This window comes from Rutidosis leptorrhynchoides, chromosome 7, assembly GCF_046630445.1.
Source record: "Rutidosis leptorrhynchoides isolate AG116_Rl617_1_P2 chromosome 7, CSIRO_AGI_Rlap_v1, whole genome shotgun sequence".
NCBI lineage: Eukaryota > Viridiplantae > Streptophyta > Magnoliopsida > Asterales > Asteraceae > Rutidosis > Rutidosis leptorrhynchoides.
This window is the reverse complement of record NC_092339.1, coordinates 101,421,371-101,437,405: the sequence shown is the minus strand read 5'-3', so window position 1 is coordinate 101,437,405 and position 16,035 is coordinate 101,421,371. Positions and strand designations below refer to the sequence as shown.

Here is a 16,035-nt window from a genome sequence, read left to right as displayed (position 1 = left end):
AAATCAGCGAAGCTAATAGGGAAGAAGAAGGTGCTCAAAAAACTCGCTCGAAAACAGTGCTCGAAACTCGCTCGAAAACAGTGCTCGAGAACCTTTTGTTCGAAAACATGTTAATGCTCGAAAATTCGAAATTGCTCGAAAAGCTCGAATTGCTTGAAAAACTCGAAATTGCTCGAAAAGCTCGAATTGCTCGAAAAACTCGAATTCGCTCGAAAACTCGAACTGCTCGAGAATTTTTTTGCTCGAAAACCTTAGGTGCTCGAGAACCTTATGTTGCTCGAAAGCCTTGTCTGTTATGTGAATATTTCCATAGAATGTAAAGTCGTGTATTAATACTTGAATATAATACTAACTTGAGATATTATGTGGTGATTCACAGGTAATAAACAAAAAGGTGAAGGCTCAGAAAGATTAGACCTCTGAGAACCTTCAGTTGCTGGTAATCGGTGAGTGGGTCTATCTACGGATAGAGTTTAAGTAGCAGGTTATGCTACTTGTGTTTACTCTGTTATCTTGTAGTGTAATGATTACCATGCTATTGTTATTAGAATTGCCATGCTAGTTCGTTGTATGCATGATGTTATGTGATTTATGTGCACACTGTGTTTGACACCAACCAAGGCTAGGTCAGGTTGGGAACCCGCCGAGGCTAGGTCAGGTAAGGGTTCATATGAGGTCAACCGAGGCTAGGTCAGGTTGGATCCAAGTCCTGTGGTTTGTTCAGTATAACGTGCAAGGACGCATGTGTTGCGTCTGGATGCTTATACAGTTGACTCGATAGGAAGGATTATCGGTAGACTCAAGCCCGATCAGCTAGGAATCGTGTGCTCGTACAAGCCACCGATCCTTATACTGTCATTATTGATGTTGTGGCTATTTTTATGCTAGATGGACGTTAGCAGATTATCATAAGTTATGCATGATGGTACTTATGCTTATTCTGTTAGATAGTTTCAATTCACTTAGCGGTGCGCTAATCCCCCACATTCCTCCCCCGCAGGTTTAGGTACTGCTAGTTAGATGGGAGCTGCTGATGAAGACGTGTTTGACTCTGCAAACTCTGATGTGTCTTTTTGTACTAATACACCAGAAGTTTTTAAGTGACGTCGTTTGTAAATAAGTATTATATAGTGTGGATTTTTGTAATACTTTAACTAAGGTTATGTTTTAATATAATATGTGTTCCGTTGTGGTTTAAAAAAAAAAAATTGCTGGCATTACAAGTTGGTATCAGAGCATAGGTTTGGTAGCAAGTATATGCGTGTTCTTGTTCTCAAACCCGGAGTGAAGTCAAACATGTCTGTGGAGGGGATTAAGTAAATGTAGGATACTTGGTTTGTTAAATGTATTAAGCTAACCAATTATCCATTAAGCTTTTGTATGAGCTATTTTGTAGCCCAGGTATGGCAGACAGAGATGCAAACGCTACCGGACCGACAAACCCCGGAACGTACAGGGCACCTGACGAGGGTGTTGGGTCCGATGATGATCAGATGAGTTATATTTGGGAATTAGAAAGTAAGCTGAAAGAAGCTCAAGATAGGGTTGCTGAGCTTGAAATAGTAAGAAATTCTGGGAATGATGATACACCACCGGGATTTCCAACCGCCCAATCTCAAACCATACCCAATATGAATCAGACTCAATTTCAATATCCGATGTAAAACCAAATACCCCACCAATATAACATGCCCCCGCAAAATGCTTTCCCTTATCAAAACCCTATATTAATAAATCCGTATCAGATACCTATGATCCAACAACCTTATGTCCAACCCCATAAGAAATGTACGTATAAGTAATTCTTGGATTGCAAACCTCCAGAATATTCAGGAAGTTCAGATCCGACAGAAACCTTGAATTGGTTAATGGAAGTTGAAAGGGCGTTGGAAGCGTGTCAATGTGAGCCGGAGTTGAGAGTTATATATAACTGTAGATTGCTGAAGGGTAGGGCGATGGTTTGGTGGAATGCACTAGTGGCAAGTATTCCGAAAGAATATGTGAATCAGATTACTTGGGAACAGTTCCAAGGAAAAGTTTGTGAGCAGTATTGTACCTCTTTTGATCTCAACCGATTGAAAACTGAATTTTTAGAAATGAAAATGACACGCCAGATGACAATTGATGAAGTGATTGGTCAATTTATGGATAAGTTTAGGTTTGTAGCTCAGTGGGTTCCAGATGAAACATCAAGGATCCAACATTTTGTAAATGTGATTTTGCCAGAATATCGAACATCAGTAAGAATGGCAACGAGTTTGTCTCAGGCCTTTGTTATGGCCAAAATGGTGGAAAGTGATTTGAAAGCGGCAAGAGGTGTAATTCCAGGAAGTATGATGACTTCAAGTGGTCAAGTGACTAGTCAGTCTAGTAGTAAGTCAAAGAAATCGTTTGGGTTTAGGCAGAAGGGTAAGACTCAACAAAGTAGTACTGGGTCTGGTTCAGGTAAAGGGGACTGGTGCAAGATATGTAGGTCGTCACATAGGGGTCAGTGTTCAGAAGCCACGAGGCGATGCATGAAGTGTGGTGTTACTGGACATGAATCTCAGGCGTGTTCGTTTCCAAGCAATGTTTGTTGGAACTGTCATCATTCAGGGCATCGAGCAGTAAATTGTCCGTCTACAAAGAGTGTGAGTTCCGGGGCAGGGTCAGGGTCAGGTATACGTTCTGCATCGGTCGGAGTTTCTACTGCCTCGAGTGGGCAAAAGAGAAAGAATCCTCCAACAGCTGAAGCTAGGGCTTTCCAGATGACAGTTGAGGCAGCCACTACTACTGATGAAGTGATTACCTGTATGTTTTTAATCAACTCAATACCTGCGCGTGTATTGTTTGATTGTGGTGAAAATAAGTCTTTTATGTCGTTAGACTTTTGTGCTAAGTTGAATTTACCTATTACTGTGTTGCCTGAATCGATTAGAGTAGAGGTAGGTGATAGAAAGATCACAACCGTCACAACGTTTGTGACTGGGGCTAGTATTGATATTGAAGGAAAGTCATTTCCTATGACTTGTTTAGTGTTACCCATTTCTAGTTTTGATGTAGTGTTAGGAATGGATTGGCTGAGCCCACTTAGAGCTAGCATTAAGTGTGATAGGAAAATGATTTCCTTTCGTTTAGCTGATGGAACCCGTGTTATAGCCCGAGGGGAACGGGGTGGGTATAGTTTTTCGTTGATATCAATGATGAAAGCCAGGAAATCTTTATCCAAAGGGTGTGAATCGTTCCTAGCTTATGTAGTAGATGGTAAGAAAGAAAAGAAAGTAATAGACAATATTCCAATATTTTCAGAGTTTCCGGAAGTGTTTCCAGACGAGTTACCAGGGTTACCGCTGATAAGAGAAGTAGAGTATAAGATTGAATTGGTGCCTGGAGCCACTCCAGTTGCCAAAGCCCCGTATCGTTTAGTGCCGTCAGAAATTCGTGAGATGATGTCACAAATTCAGGAGCTATTAGATCGTGGGTTTATTAGACCGAGTTCTTCTCCTTGGGGTGCACCGGTATTATTTGTTAAAAAGAAGGACGGTACCATGCGTATGTGTATAGATTATCGGGAATTGAATAAGAAAACAATAAAGAATAAGTACCCGCTGCCTAGAATAGATGATTTAGTTGATCAGTTGCAGGGTGCTTCATACTTCTCCAAGATAGATTTACGATCTGGGTATCATCAGGTTAGAGTTGCAGAATCTGACATCCCGAAGACAGCCTTTAGAACTAGGTATGGTCATTATGAGTTCTTGGTCATGCCGTTTGGGTTAACAAACGCGCCAGCAGTCTTCATGGATCTGATGAATAGAGTGTGTCGTCCATTTCTAGATAAATTTGTGATTGTGTTTATAGACGACATATTAGTGTATTCAAAGACAGAGGTCGAACACGCTGAACATTTAAGACAGGTGTTGAATTTGTTGAAACAAGAACAGTTATTTGCAAAATTTTCTAAGTGTGAATTCTGGTTGAGAGAAGTACAATTTTTGGGTCATGTAATTTGTGCCAAGGGTATAAAAATTGATCAATCAACGATTCATGCGGTTATGAATTGGAAATCGCCAAGAAATCTGACAGAAATTAAGAGTTTTCTGGGATTAGCTGGTTACTACCGAAGGTTCATAAAAGATTTCTCGAAAATATCGGGTCCGTTAACCAAGTTGACTCGAAAAGACATAGCCTTTCGATGGGGTGATGATCAAGAAAAAGCTTTCCAGACTTTGAAACAGTTATTGTGTCAGGCTCTGGTGTTAGTATTACCAGAAGGTTTAGATGACTTTGTGGTCTATTGTGATGCATCCTTCGCCGGGTTAGGTTGTGTTTTGATGCAGAGAGACAAGGTGATTGCTTACGCCTCGCGACAGTTGAAAGTTCATGAAAGAAATTATCCTGTACATGATTTAGAAATGGCTGCCGTAGTGTTTGCCCTGAAACTATGGAGACATTATTTGTATGGGACACATTATGTAATATGTACAGATCATAAGAGTTTACAGTATATTTTCTCTCAGAAAGAATTGAATATGCGTCAAAGAAGGTGGCAAGAGCTGATTAAAGACTACGATTGTGAAATCAAGTACCATCCTGGTAAAGCAAATGTCATAGCAGATGCACTAAGTCGTAAAAAGTCTAATGAGAATGTGAAATTTCTGCGTTTGAGTATAACTTCAGATTTGATCAATCAATTACGAAATGTTCAAGTCTGTGCTTTGGAGGATGAACATATTAAATTTGAACTTATGACTAAATGAAAATTTGACTTAATTGATGATTCCCGTGGACTTAAGACCTTAAATAACCGTGTTTGGGTGCCTATGCTTGGAGACTTGAGGGATTTGATCTTGACTGAAGCTCACCAATCCAGATTGACAGTACATCCAGGCAGTAATAAGATGTATCATGATTTGAAATCAGTTTATTGGTGGCCGACTATGAAAATAGACATCGCTCATTTTGTTGAAAAGTGTCATATTTGCGCACAAGTGAAGGCAGAACACCAAAAACCGTATGGTTCGTTACGTCAGTTACAGATTCCAGAATGGAAATGGGAGCATATCACGATGGATTTTGTGACAAAATTACCTAGAACTCAGAGAAAACACGATATGATTTGGGTAATAGTTGATCGTTTGACCAAGAGTGCTCACTTTCTTGCTACCTGTGAGACAACATCATTAAGTGAACTTGCCGAATTATACATGAAAGAGATAGTTAGTCGTCATGGAGTGCCATTATCGATTGAGTCAGACAGAGATTCTAGATTTGTATCGAACTTCTGGAACATTCTACAACATAATCTTGGTACACGTGTGAATTTGAGTACAGCTTATCATCCTCAGACAGATGGTCAGAGTGAACGAACGATACAGACGTTAGAGGATATGTTAAGAGCATGTGTATTAGAATATGGTGGTTCGTGGGATACACATTTGCCGTTGGTTGAATTTGCGTATAATAATTCTTATCATTCGAGCATAGGAATGCCGCCTTACGAAATGTTGTATGGCCGTCGTTGCAGAACTCCGACTTGTTGGTTAGAAGCTGGAGAGAAACAGTCTGCTGGTCCCGAAATTGTTCAAATGACAGCCGAAAAAGTTGCTATTGCGCGAGAAAAGTTGAAAGCCGCCAAAGGTAGACAAAAGATGTATGCAGATCCGCGTAGACGTCCGGTAACCTTTAGTGTGGGTGATCGTGTGTATTTGAAAGTTTCACCATGGAAAGGGGTTATCAGATTCGGTAAACGTGGTAAGCTTGCACCAAGGTACATTGGGACATTTCCAATTAGTGAGATTCTGAATGATCAAACAGTGGTACTGGATCTTCCGGCAAAGTTAGCTGGTATTCATAATACCTTCAACGTATGTTATTTGCGTAAGTGTAAGGTCGATGATGAGACACAGATCGTACAGCTAGTAGATTTGAAAATGGATTTGAGTAACAAGCTGGTTGAGGAACCGATTCGAGTAGTGGACATAAAGGTTACTAAGTTAAGAAAGAAAGAGATCCCAATGGTTTTAATAGAATGGAAACACAGCTTAAGGTCTAACTTGACGTGGGAGACAGAAGAGTTGATGAAGACCCGATACCCTCATCTGTTTGACCAAGACCAGATTTCGAGGACGGAATCTCTTTAAGGGGGGTGGATTTGTAACAGACTGAAACCGGGGTTAGAAGTAAGATTACTTAATTACCCTTAGGCATAATTGTGTGGTTAATTATGCTTTTATTTTAATTTAATGTTCAGTGATATTTTATTATTTGGTTAAGACCAGTTTGTGACATGGGTCACAGAACAGGTTCGTTTATTTAATTTGGACTTTGTTAGGGTTGTCAAACTAAGTACGAAAGATATCAGATAACTGATAAATACCCGTGTGTTATGGGGTGTGGGTTTATAACCCACTTAAGTAACTAATATCTGGATACTTCCATTCATTTCCCAATTTGTGCAAGAACAAGACCCGTACCTAACTTTCATCATCTCAAAACCCTAATTGAATCTAAGCTAGAAATTGAATCAAGAGGCTTTAGGAACTTAATCCTATCATTCTTACAAGCATTTATCCAGGTTAGCATGCTTGAATTCGTGCTTTAATTCCTAGAATTGGGTTTTGGGTGTAAAATGGGTTTTTGATAAATATGAGCTTGAATCTTCATGATTTGTGTTTGTTATGTTTAATTGATGTTAGAAATAGTTGCTATATAGTTTATATGATCTAATTATGCTGTGAATTAAGCAAGAACTTGTTAAAAATGATGAATTGTGTGTTAGAACTTGAGTTTATGATAAAGTGAGTATTTTGGGATGAATTAATCCCAAATCTTGATTGTAAATGCTAGATTTTGATGTTTATAGTTGGGAAAAGTGTTTATGTATGATTGGTATGTTTCTTTATGCTTGAATTTGGACTATAAACCTCGAAATCGAGCCTTTTTGGCTTAAAATCACCAAATCAGCGAAGCTGATGGGGAAGAAGAAGGTGCTCGAAAAACTCGCTGGAAAACAGTGCTCGAAACTCGCTCGAAAAGAGTGCTCGAGAACCTTCTGTTCGAAAATATGTTAATGCTCGAAAATTCGAAATTGCTCGAAAAACTCGAAATTGCTCGAAAAGCTCGAATTGCTTGAAAAACTCGAATTCGCTCGAAAACTCGAACTGCTCGAGAATTTTTTTGCTCGAAAACCTTAGGTGCTCGAGAACCTTATGTTGCTCGAAAACCTTGTCTGTTATGTGAATATTTCCATAGAATGTAAAGTCGTGTATTAATACTTGAATATAATACTAACTTGAGATATTATGTGGTGATTCACAGGTAATAAACAAAAAGGTGAAGGCTCAGAAAGATTAGACCTCTGAGAACCTTCAGTTGCCGGTAATCGGTGAGTGGGTCTATCTACGGATAGAGTTTAAGTAGCAGGCTATGCTACTTGTGTTTACTCTGTTATCTTGTAGTGTAATGATTACCATGCTATTGTTATTAGAATTGCCATGCTAGTTCGTTGTATGCATGATGTTATGTGATTTATGTGCACACTATGTTTGACACCAACCGAGGCTAGGTCAGGTTGGGAACCCGCCGAGGCTAGGTCAGGTAAGGGTTCATATGAGGTCAACCGAGGCTAGGACAGGTTGGATCCAAGTCCTGTCGTTTGTTCAGTATAACGTGCAAGGACGCATGTGTTGCGTCTGGATGGTTATACAGTTGACTCGATAGGAAGGATTATCGGTAGACTCAAGCCTGATCAGCTAGGAGTCGTGTGCTCGTACAAGCCGCCGATCCTCATACTGTCATTATTGATGTTGTGGCTATTTTTATGCTAGATGGACATTAGCAGATTATCATAAGTTATGCATGATGGTACTTATGCTTATTCTGTTAGATAGTTTCCATTCACTTAGCGGTGCGCTAATCCCCCACATTCCTCCCCCGCAGGTTTAGGTACTGCTAGTTAGATGGGAGCTGCTGATGAAGACGTGTTTGACTCTGCAAACTCTGATGTGTCTTTTTGTACTAATACACCAGAAGTTTTTAAGTGACGTCGTTTGTAAATAAGTATTATATAGTGTGGATTTTTGTAATACTTTAACTAAGGTTATGTTTTAATATAATATGTCTTCCGCTGTGGTTTAAAAAAAAAAAAAAATTTGCTGGCTTCACAGTTTCCCGGACATGCATTCAGCAGCAAAATGTCCAACCTTCCCACAATTATAACACTCAGATTTAGGACCCTTGACTGACTTGCTGCTATACCTAGCACTCGGTTTCTTACTCCCTTTGTATGACTTGCTGGTTCTATTAAGATTGAACCTTTTGAACTGCCTAGTCAGCAAAGCCATACCTTCAGCAAACCCTTCTGCATCACTTTCATCATCACTGCTTTCTTCTGACCCAGTACCACTATCCACATCACTCTCAACTAACTGTTCTTCTGCCAACAACTTTTGAACCAGTAAAGCCTTTTGAGCTTTCTTTTTAGCAGCAGCAATAAGAGCAGTATCATCTGTCTTAAAAGATTTTGAAGTGGTGGGAGCAGACCTAAAGTTTTCTTTCAAGTTAAGTTCAAATTTAGCTTCTGCCTTCTCATGGTTCTAAAGTGAACTGTAGAGAGAAGGCATGTTAAAGTTCTTTAGGGTCTGAGTGGTTCTTAAAAGGTCAGTAACAGATTTTCATTTAGTAGGCAGTGAATCTATGAATTTGTTTACTTGTTCAAACTCAGTATAGGTGACATTCAAAGTGATTAGGTCAGCAATCAAGGAGTTAAACCTAATGAAGGTTTGCTTAAGGGTTTCGTTCTTGTAGGCAAAGAACATTTCATATTCACGTTTTAAAGCAATCATTTTGTTCTGCCTAACTTCTCCCATACCCTCATAGGTAACATCTAGATAGTCCAACATAAGCTTGGCATTTTCTTTTCCCTTAATTAGTTTGAACAGTGGGTTAGGAAAAGTTATAGCTAATAAGGTTCTGATCTTAGGGTCAAGTCCAACACGACGTTTATCCTCAGCATCCCATCTAGAAGGGGTGAGAATAACCTCTCTGCCAGGAACAGCAGGAGTGTCAGCTGTAGCTGGTGCACTACCAATAGTCTCAGTAGGCACAAATGGACTATCTGTGGCAATATCATGCATGAGTGGGTCAATAGACTCAAGGTGAAGCATGAATCTTGCTTTTCAAGTTTCATATTCATCTTCATCAAATTTGGGTGGTCTATTGGATGAGCCATTTTCAAGGTAAGTTATATTAGAATATGCAGCCATGAGAGAATTCAGATCCAAGATATTAATTATCAAGACTGAAGCTCTGATACCAGTTGTTGGTCCCTTGATAACAACAGGAGTATTGTAGAGGGGGGTGAATACAATTTCTTTTAAGATAACTTAACAGTTAAACACGATTAGTATTCAAGCATGCAAATAAGCAGAGTCACAGGTAATTTTCAACAGTTATTCTTTATTGATTGAATCACAAAGAATCACAACTATCCTTGGCGGAATGATAGTTGGTTGATACAGATTACCTAGATTATAGCTAAGAGGTAAACTAACAGCTATTACACGTTTTGACTCTATAAAAATAAACCCACACCACTAGTTGTTACAATAGTGGATACAACAATTTATAGTAGTCCTATTAACCATGTAATGGTTCTATTGTCCACTGGTACATAGGATGTCTGTACTTGTGGAGACAACTATATCAGAGAGCATGCTCTCCTCTTTCCTCTTTGGTAGCTATTTGCAGGAACACCCCAATTCGGTTTGGCACCACTATTTGATTATACAAATAGAATGTTGTGTTCCCTAGGTGTTGACAAAGTATAACCCATGTTTGCACATGCGTTAAACTTCTGCATTCCCACGTGGTCTTGTAAGGTCACTTGTCAGCCGCCGACGCGTGTCCTTTTCTGTTCAACTTTGTCTTTGACTGCTGTTGAATAGTTCCATTGATGTAGACCACTCGGGAAACTACTATGCTTATAATGGAGCATAGCTGTCTTGTGTAGTAAGCTGCATTCCAGCTGTGCTGGTTCTTCATTGCTGAGCCACTCCATGTTCTTGATTTGCTGAGTACACATCCTGTGCTGATTGAAGAACACTGTCTACCTTGTGCTGGTAGACTGAGCAGCAAACTAAACACTCGACACAGCAAAATCTGCTGTCTATACATGAACAAACTTGTGCTGACTGCACATAACATTTTAGTGCAAATAAATTACAGTTTTGTCATAATTAAATCCTTAATTATTTTGGGGACTCAACAGTAACCACGGATGGTTACATCTCTTCATAAAGAGTGATGTCATTCCTAAAAGATGTGAACGAAGAGTTGCATCTTTTCGTTGAAAGGTTGCATATTTACATTGAAGAGTTATATCCTTTAGTCGCACCTTTTCACCTCTTATATATAGAGGAGTTTGCTTTCATTTGAATAGACAAAAAAATCACATTCTCACTAATACTATAATTTGATCTCTTCTTGCCTATAATCAAATTGTAGGGTCGAAAAGTGAACACACAATTCAAGAATCAATCCGGGCAGTCAATTCATACCCTATTTCTAACAAACTAATTAAGTATTTTATGATAATGATAAAGATGAACCGTTGAAGACTTTGGGATTTGATATGGAATTTACGGAGTGATAAATCTTTAAAACATGGAATGTTAAAGATATGGGCATACGGTTTGAAGAGTTTTTGTATGGAGAATTTATTTGGCTTCTATTCACATGCAAGACAATTAAGATCAACTATCTATGGAGAAATATCATCAAGTAATTGTCGAAAATATTTCCTAACAAGTCAATTCTGACTTGCCTATATTACTTGGTGATAAGGGTCATTTTGGAGCCAATGAGTTTGCATCTTCTGTTCGTGGAAGTCATGGGCTATGTGGTGAAAATTATCATGGGATTCCATTGGATGATTTGGATGACGCATATGAGAAATCCATCCAACAATAAAGGAGAGTACGCAATTTCTATCCATCTTATTTATTTTTATGCCATGATTAACATAAATACACATGAAAATGATTAAAGTATGTGGCCAATCTGTTCGTAATCCACAAATTGTTTAATAATACAAGGGCCAATATACTGTTAGTATATACCATATATACTAACTGATGATGCAATGATGGCGTATATATATCATATATCAGAGTATATATTGACATATGCCAACGGATTGCATTGAATATGATACATGCTGTTGGAATCAAATTAAACAGATATTCTAAATAGTGGGATAAGTTTGTTGGATTGGTTAAGAGATCAATAGTCAACTATAATTTGGTAGTTTTCATGTGTAACGGTTATTAGTTACTTCATAATTGTTAAGTCGCAACTATTGGAAAATGAATATACAACGGTTGATATGTATTTGTATAGATATGTAAGTATCGTTTAATGGATGGATAGATAAAGGTGTATCAAACCTTTTAGAGTTTGGGGTATGTGTATGTGGGTGTACGCAATCACTGAAAGTGTTGGATATATAACACTGATAGAATGTATGCCTCAAAATCATATTCTGATGTTGGGATTATGATATTGGGGTCCCATGCATGATCATTTGGGTTGGTGGTGATGACATTCTCAATTCATCATTAATGTAAGTAACAATTGTCTTTTGTTTTAGAAACTGTTTTAGGAATGAATATTATACTATCTTAATTATTGTTATTATTATTATATTATTATAACTGGATCACCGTCATGACCAAATTCATTTGGAATATGTGGGTAATACTAAATCCCATTCCATGACTATTGGTTATTAAGGTGTGATACGTGATAGTATATGCTGGGGCGTGAGTGAGTCACCGCAAACTGTATTCGGTGACTGCAAGTAATTATTCTCATACCTAAGGATATCCATTGTGATTGTGAATTAAATCATAATTCATTCATGATTTTTAAATAGATATGTCCACTAATCATTTGATTGTCTATCAAGAGGGTACAAATTAATAAAATAAATATGTTCTAATATAGAATGAGAATTAGATGTTGCTTAATTTTTATCGACTACCGGTATGCTTTGAAAATTGATAGTATGATGTATGTAATTACATCACGTGACCAATTTAGCATGGTGTTAAGAAGATTAAGTATGGTCTAGTGGAATTTATTGTGATAGGGCTTAAGTACTTTAGTACTTGCAAAAGGCCAACCATGGGTTATAGTTTAATTCACAATGTTAAATTCTTAGGGCATATTAAAATGTATTGAATTTAATATTGATCAAGAGGATTATACATCTACAAGTTGTTGGTTTTTTAACACCTGATGTAGATGAGGTATCTTGAATCAAAAGGTTGATGTTGAAATTATTGATAAACTTGTTGTCATTACTTCTTGGTCTTAGAAGTGAATTGAGTATGGTATGTTTATAATTATAATCTCACTATCCAATGTAAGGATCCATTATCAAATGTGTACAAATTTTAGGTTACATTGGTGATTTGTGAAAAGTGTACATATGCAATGACTAATCAATCAATTGATTTGAGTACTCACAAGTTCTTATGGTAAATACGAATTTGGTAAATCCTTGGATAAAAGGGTTGGAAAGAGAAATTGATTGAAGTCATAATGAATGAGATTAAAGTTTATGGTGATCCCTAGTGATGGGATGTCTTGTGACTAAGGCATGTATTTGAACAAGTGAAAGTCCGACACTTATGCCTTAGACAACTAGTGTTTCGTGAGTTGATCACGAATGGTGTGATATATGTGGATTTTGTTGGTTCACTACAAAATTTCAAATCACATGATAAAAGAATTAGCCTAAGACTTAAGTGCGCACAAGTTGGCTAATGATGTGGGATTGAAGTCCATTAAATCTTTCAAAGTGAGACGCCCAATTCCCTTCTAGTACAACGCTAGGAGCTGAATTCAATAAGGTAAGCTTACTTTCTGAAGATTGAAACACATAAATATTCTGATCCCAAAGTATGTGTTTAGACCCGTAAGTGGAGTTATGTTGAAGTTTAACTTCTTAATAGTTCTTTTAAAAAATTGCAAATGCGGGTGCAAGATATAAAAGAACTACATATGTGAGCATGAAGTTTTGCCGCTTCAAGGAGCTTTGGACTTAGCCTGCCGATATGTTCACTGAAGGATTGGGACACATGGCTTATAATAGTGTCAAGTTAGTATTAGACGAATGTAAGAAACTGATGTGTATAGTATTTTATAGTTTTCATATGAGTTGAAGGATTCAATTTCTGAAACACCCTGATTCTCGAAATCTCGTAAATACTATACTAAGATGAAAATTCAATTTCTGAAATATTTTCATTTATGCATTGGTTTGTCTGTTTGTTTGTTTCATTTAGTAAATCAAGGATTACACTAAATGGGTGGGGTGGGGGGGGGGGGGATTTGTTGGTGATTTTTAGTGTTATCAACAATCATTTTAGTTAATTGGAATTTACTATAAAGCAAAGGCTTATCGAATTAAGCTCGATGACGAGTTTGGAGAGTGCGGAGTGCACGCTCGTTCAGGTTAATTCGATAAGGTATTAGAAATTACATCTTTTCTTGGAAATGTAACCACGGATGGTTACATCTCTTCGTAAAGAGTAATGTCATTCCTAAAAGATGTGAACGAAGAGTTGCATCTTTTCGTTGAAAGGTTGCATATTTACATTGAAGGGTTATATCCTTTAGTCGCACCTTTTCACCTCTTATATATAGAGGAATTTGCTTTCATTTGAATAGACAGAAAAATCACATTCTCACTAATACTATAATTTGATCTCTTCTTGACTATAATCAAATTGTAGGGTCGAAAAGTGAACGCACAATTCAAGAATCAATCCGGACAGTCAATTCATACCCTATTTCTAACAAAAGAGCCTTCTGATTTTAAGGAATCAATTACTTAATGTTCAACTCATAGAGGAGATGGATAATTTTTATTGGTCGATTGGAAATATAATGGATTACAAAGTATATATACATTACCAGACAATACATTGATAATCAATTACTTCCTACTCATAATCAAAAAACTAATTGGGTGAAAGCATTACCGGTTAAAATCAACATTCTTTTGTGAAAAGTAAATCAAAAAGTACAATCACTTTTATGATATTTCTTTAAACTGTTTTTTATTTTTATTTTTTGTTTTGTTTAGTAACAATATATATATAAAACGGAGGGAGTAGTTCTTGAATATAAAGCTACAAAATTAAAATTGATAGCTAAGCATTTTATGTTAAGTTACAATAAAATGATTACACCATTATATTGATTCGATAATACATTGATATCCTTTTTTTTCTTCATTTTATCAGTTAAATGTATACGAGTAATAACTTAATTTGACAAACACTTCGACTACTCCTAACCGTGACCCTTGGTGATTGTAATGTGGAGTGAGAGAGTGTACTTTTTGACTTGCTAATTGTGACGTGACAAAGATTATGATGTGACATTCCCTAGTGGGAAATATTAAAAAGGGCCAATCAATTTTGATGTGTTGAAATATAATTGAAAATTGAATGAGAATATATACATATAAAATTTTGATTGATAATATATAACCAGACACCACTCATCCCTTTCGTCACCACCTTGACTAACACCGCCCGATATGATTATAAGAAGGTCATTTTGCTTTTCAAAAAATAAAATAAAATATGGGTCGAGTATGTGTTATATTTACGAAATGGGTCATATGATACTCTAATATTTAATTTAGATAATGAACTCAGTTAACATACAAACACATGTGTGTGCGTGTGTGTGTCGCTAGTCCTGTCCGGTTTTAACGGTTAACTTTTTTCTCAAACTGTAGCCAGATCAAATAACTCAGTTTGGTCAAAACTTAAACCGCTGAACAGGAATTTAACAACTCAACCCAGCCAAACCAACGCATATATCCCGATTTTGACGATTTTGCTAGTTTAAACAGTTCAATGAACACTCTTAATTTTTTTTCCGTTTCATATTTTTATTTTCATGATAACGCTGATTAACAAGGATAATGAATGTATCCTTATGTACACTTAAAGGACCAATGAAATATCGAAAACGAGCGAGACACGTATGAGCTATGTTTTTTTGGCGTTTGTAGGAGACATAAGTCGACTAGACATAACCTATGATAGATAATATCATACAAAGTTTTTACATAAGATAATATTAAAAAAAAAAAACAAAATTACGTGGGGCGTCCCTGTGGTATACTACAAATTACATGGGGTGTCCAAAAGTTTAATTTAAACGTGGTGGGTCACTGTGGTATCCATTTTGAACTGGGGAGTCCAACGGTCACAAATCCATGTCACATGTACATCACGTGAGGGTATTTTTGTAATTTTTCCACGATGAAAACAAAAAAATAAATAAATAAATAAAAGAAAAAAATCTCCTTTATAACCCCCAAATTGCACCCGTACGTTCAAATTGCATAAACCCTAATTTGCACGTACGATCGAATTGCTCCCTTAAATCAACCAAACAAGATCTTAAACCATCAATTGCTGCAATTCAACATGGTTAGTTGTCGTTGTGGAGGACGTGTGGTGCTCAAAACATCTCAGACAGCTAAAAACCCTGATCGACGTTTTTACAGATGTGCATCAAAGATGTATGATTGTGGGTATTTCGAATGGGTTGATCCACCTATGAATGCTGCACAATAGGATGCAATATTTTAACTTTTGCTCGAATCAAAGAATGCAGCTGAAGAGAATTTGAAATTAGCAAAATATGAAGTTAAAAGTTTGAAGCTAATCATCATATGTAGTTGGGTCTTTTTCATTGTTTATGTTATGTATTTCTAGTAGATTTTAGATGCTTATTCCAAGTGTTGTAATGTCCATCTAATTGTAAGCATTAACATTGTATTGTGTTATGGTATTGAATGAAAGTGGTTGGTTATTTGGAGTTTCAAAACCCATATCTTCACCATTATAACCCAAATGTAAACTAGATAGGCTGCAGTTTCTAAGCTTAAAACATAAAACAAATTACAACATAAGTAACCAAAAGTAAAATAGATAGGCTGCAGTTTCAGGTAAACTAGATAAA

General features: G+C 36.9%; 1 protein-coding gene across 1 annotated transcript; it reads left to right on the top strand.

Annotated features, from left to right (window-relative positions):
• Positions 1-1,403: 1,403 nt before the first annotated feature.
• On the top strand, positions 1,404-15,647 carry LOC139859473 (uncharacterized). Its single transcript, XM_071848259.1, has 4 exons — positions 1,404-1,518; positions 1,825-3,009; positions 3,118-3,460; positions 15,506-15,647. Exons 1-4 carry the CDS (start codon positions 1,404-1,406, stop codon positions 15,645-15,647), a joined length of 1,785 nt encoding a protein of 594 aa, XP_071704360.1.
• The last annotated feature ends 388 nt before the right edge of the window (positions 15,648-16,035 follow it).

Excerpts from the sequence above, each read along its gene's own strand:
- LOC139859473 (XM_071848259.1), top strand. The coding sequence starts at position 1,404 with ATGGCAGACAGAGATGCAAACGCTACCGGACCGACAAACCCCGGAACG. Across the intron at positions 1,519-1,824 it reads TTATATTTGGGAATTAGAAA|AATATTCAGGAAGTTCAGAT; the intron begins GTAAGCTGAAAG and ends GCAAACCTCCAG. Across the intron at positions 3,461-15,505 it reads CAGGAGCTATTAGATCGTGG|TTGTCGTTGTGGAGGACGTG; the intron begins GTTTATTAGACC and ends CAACATGGTTAG.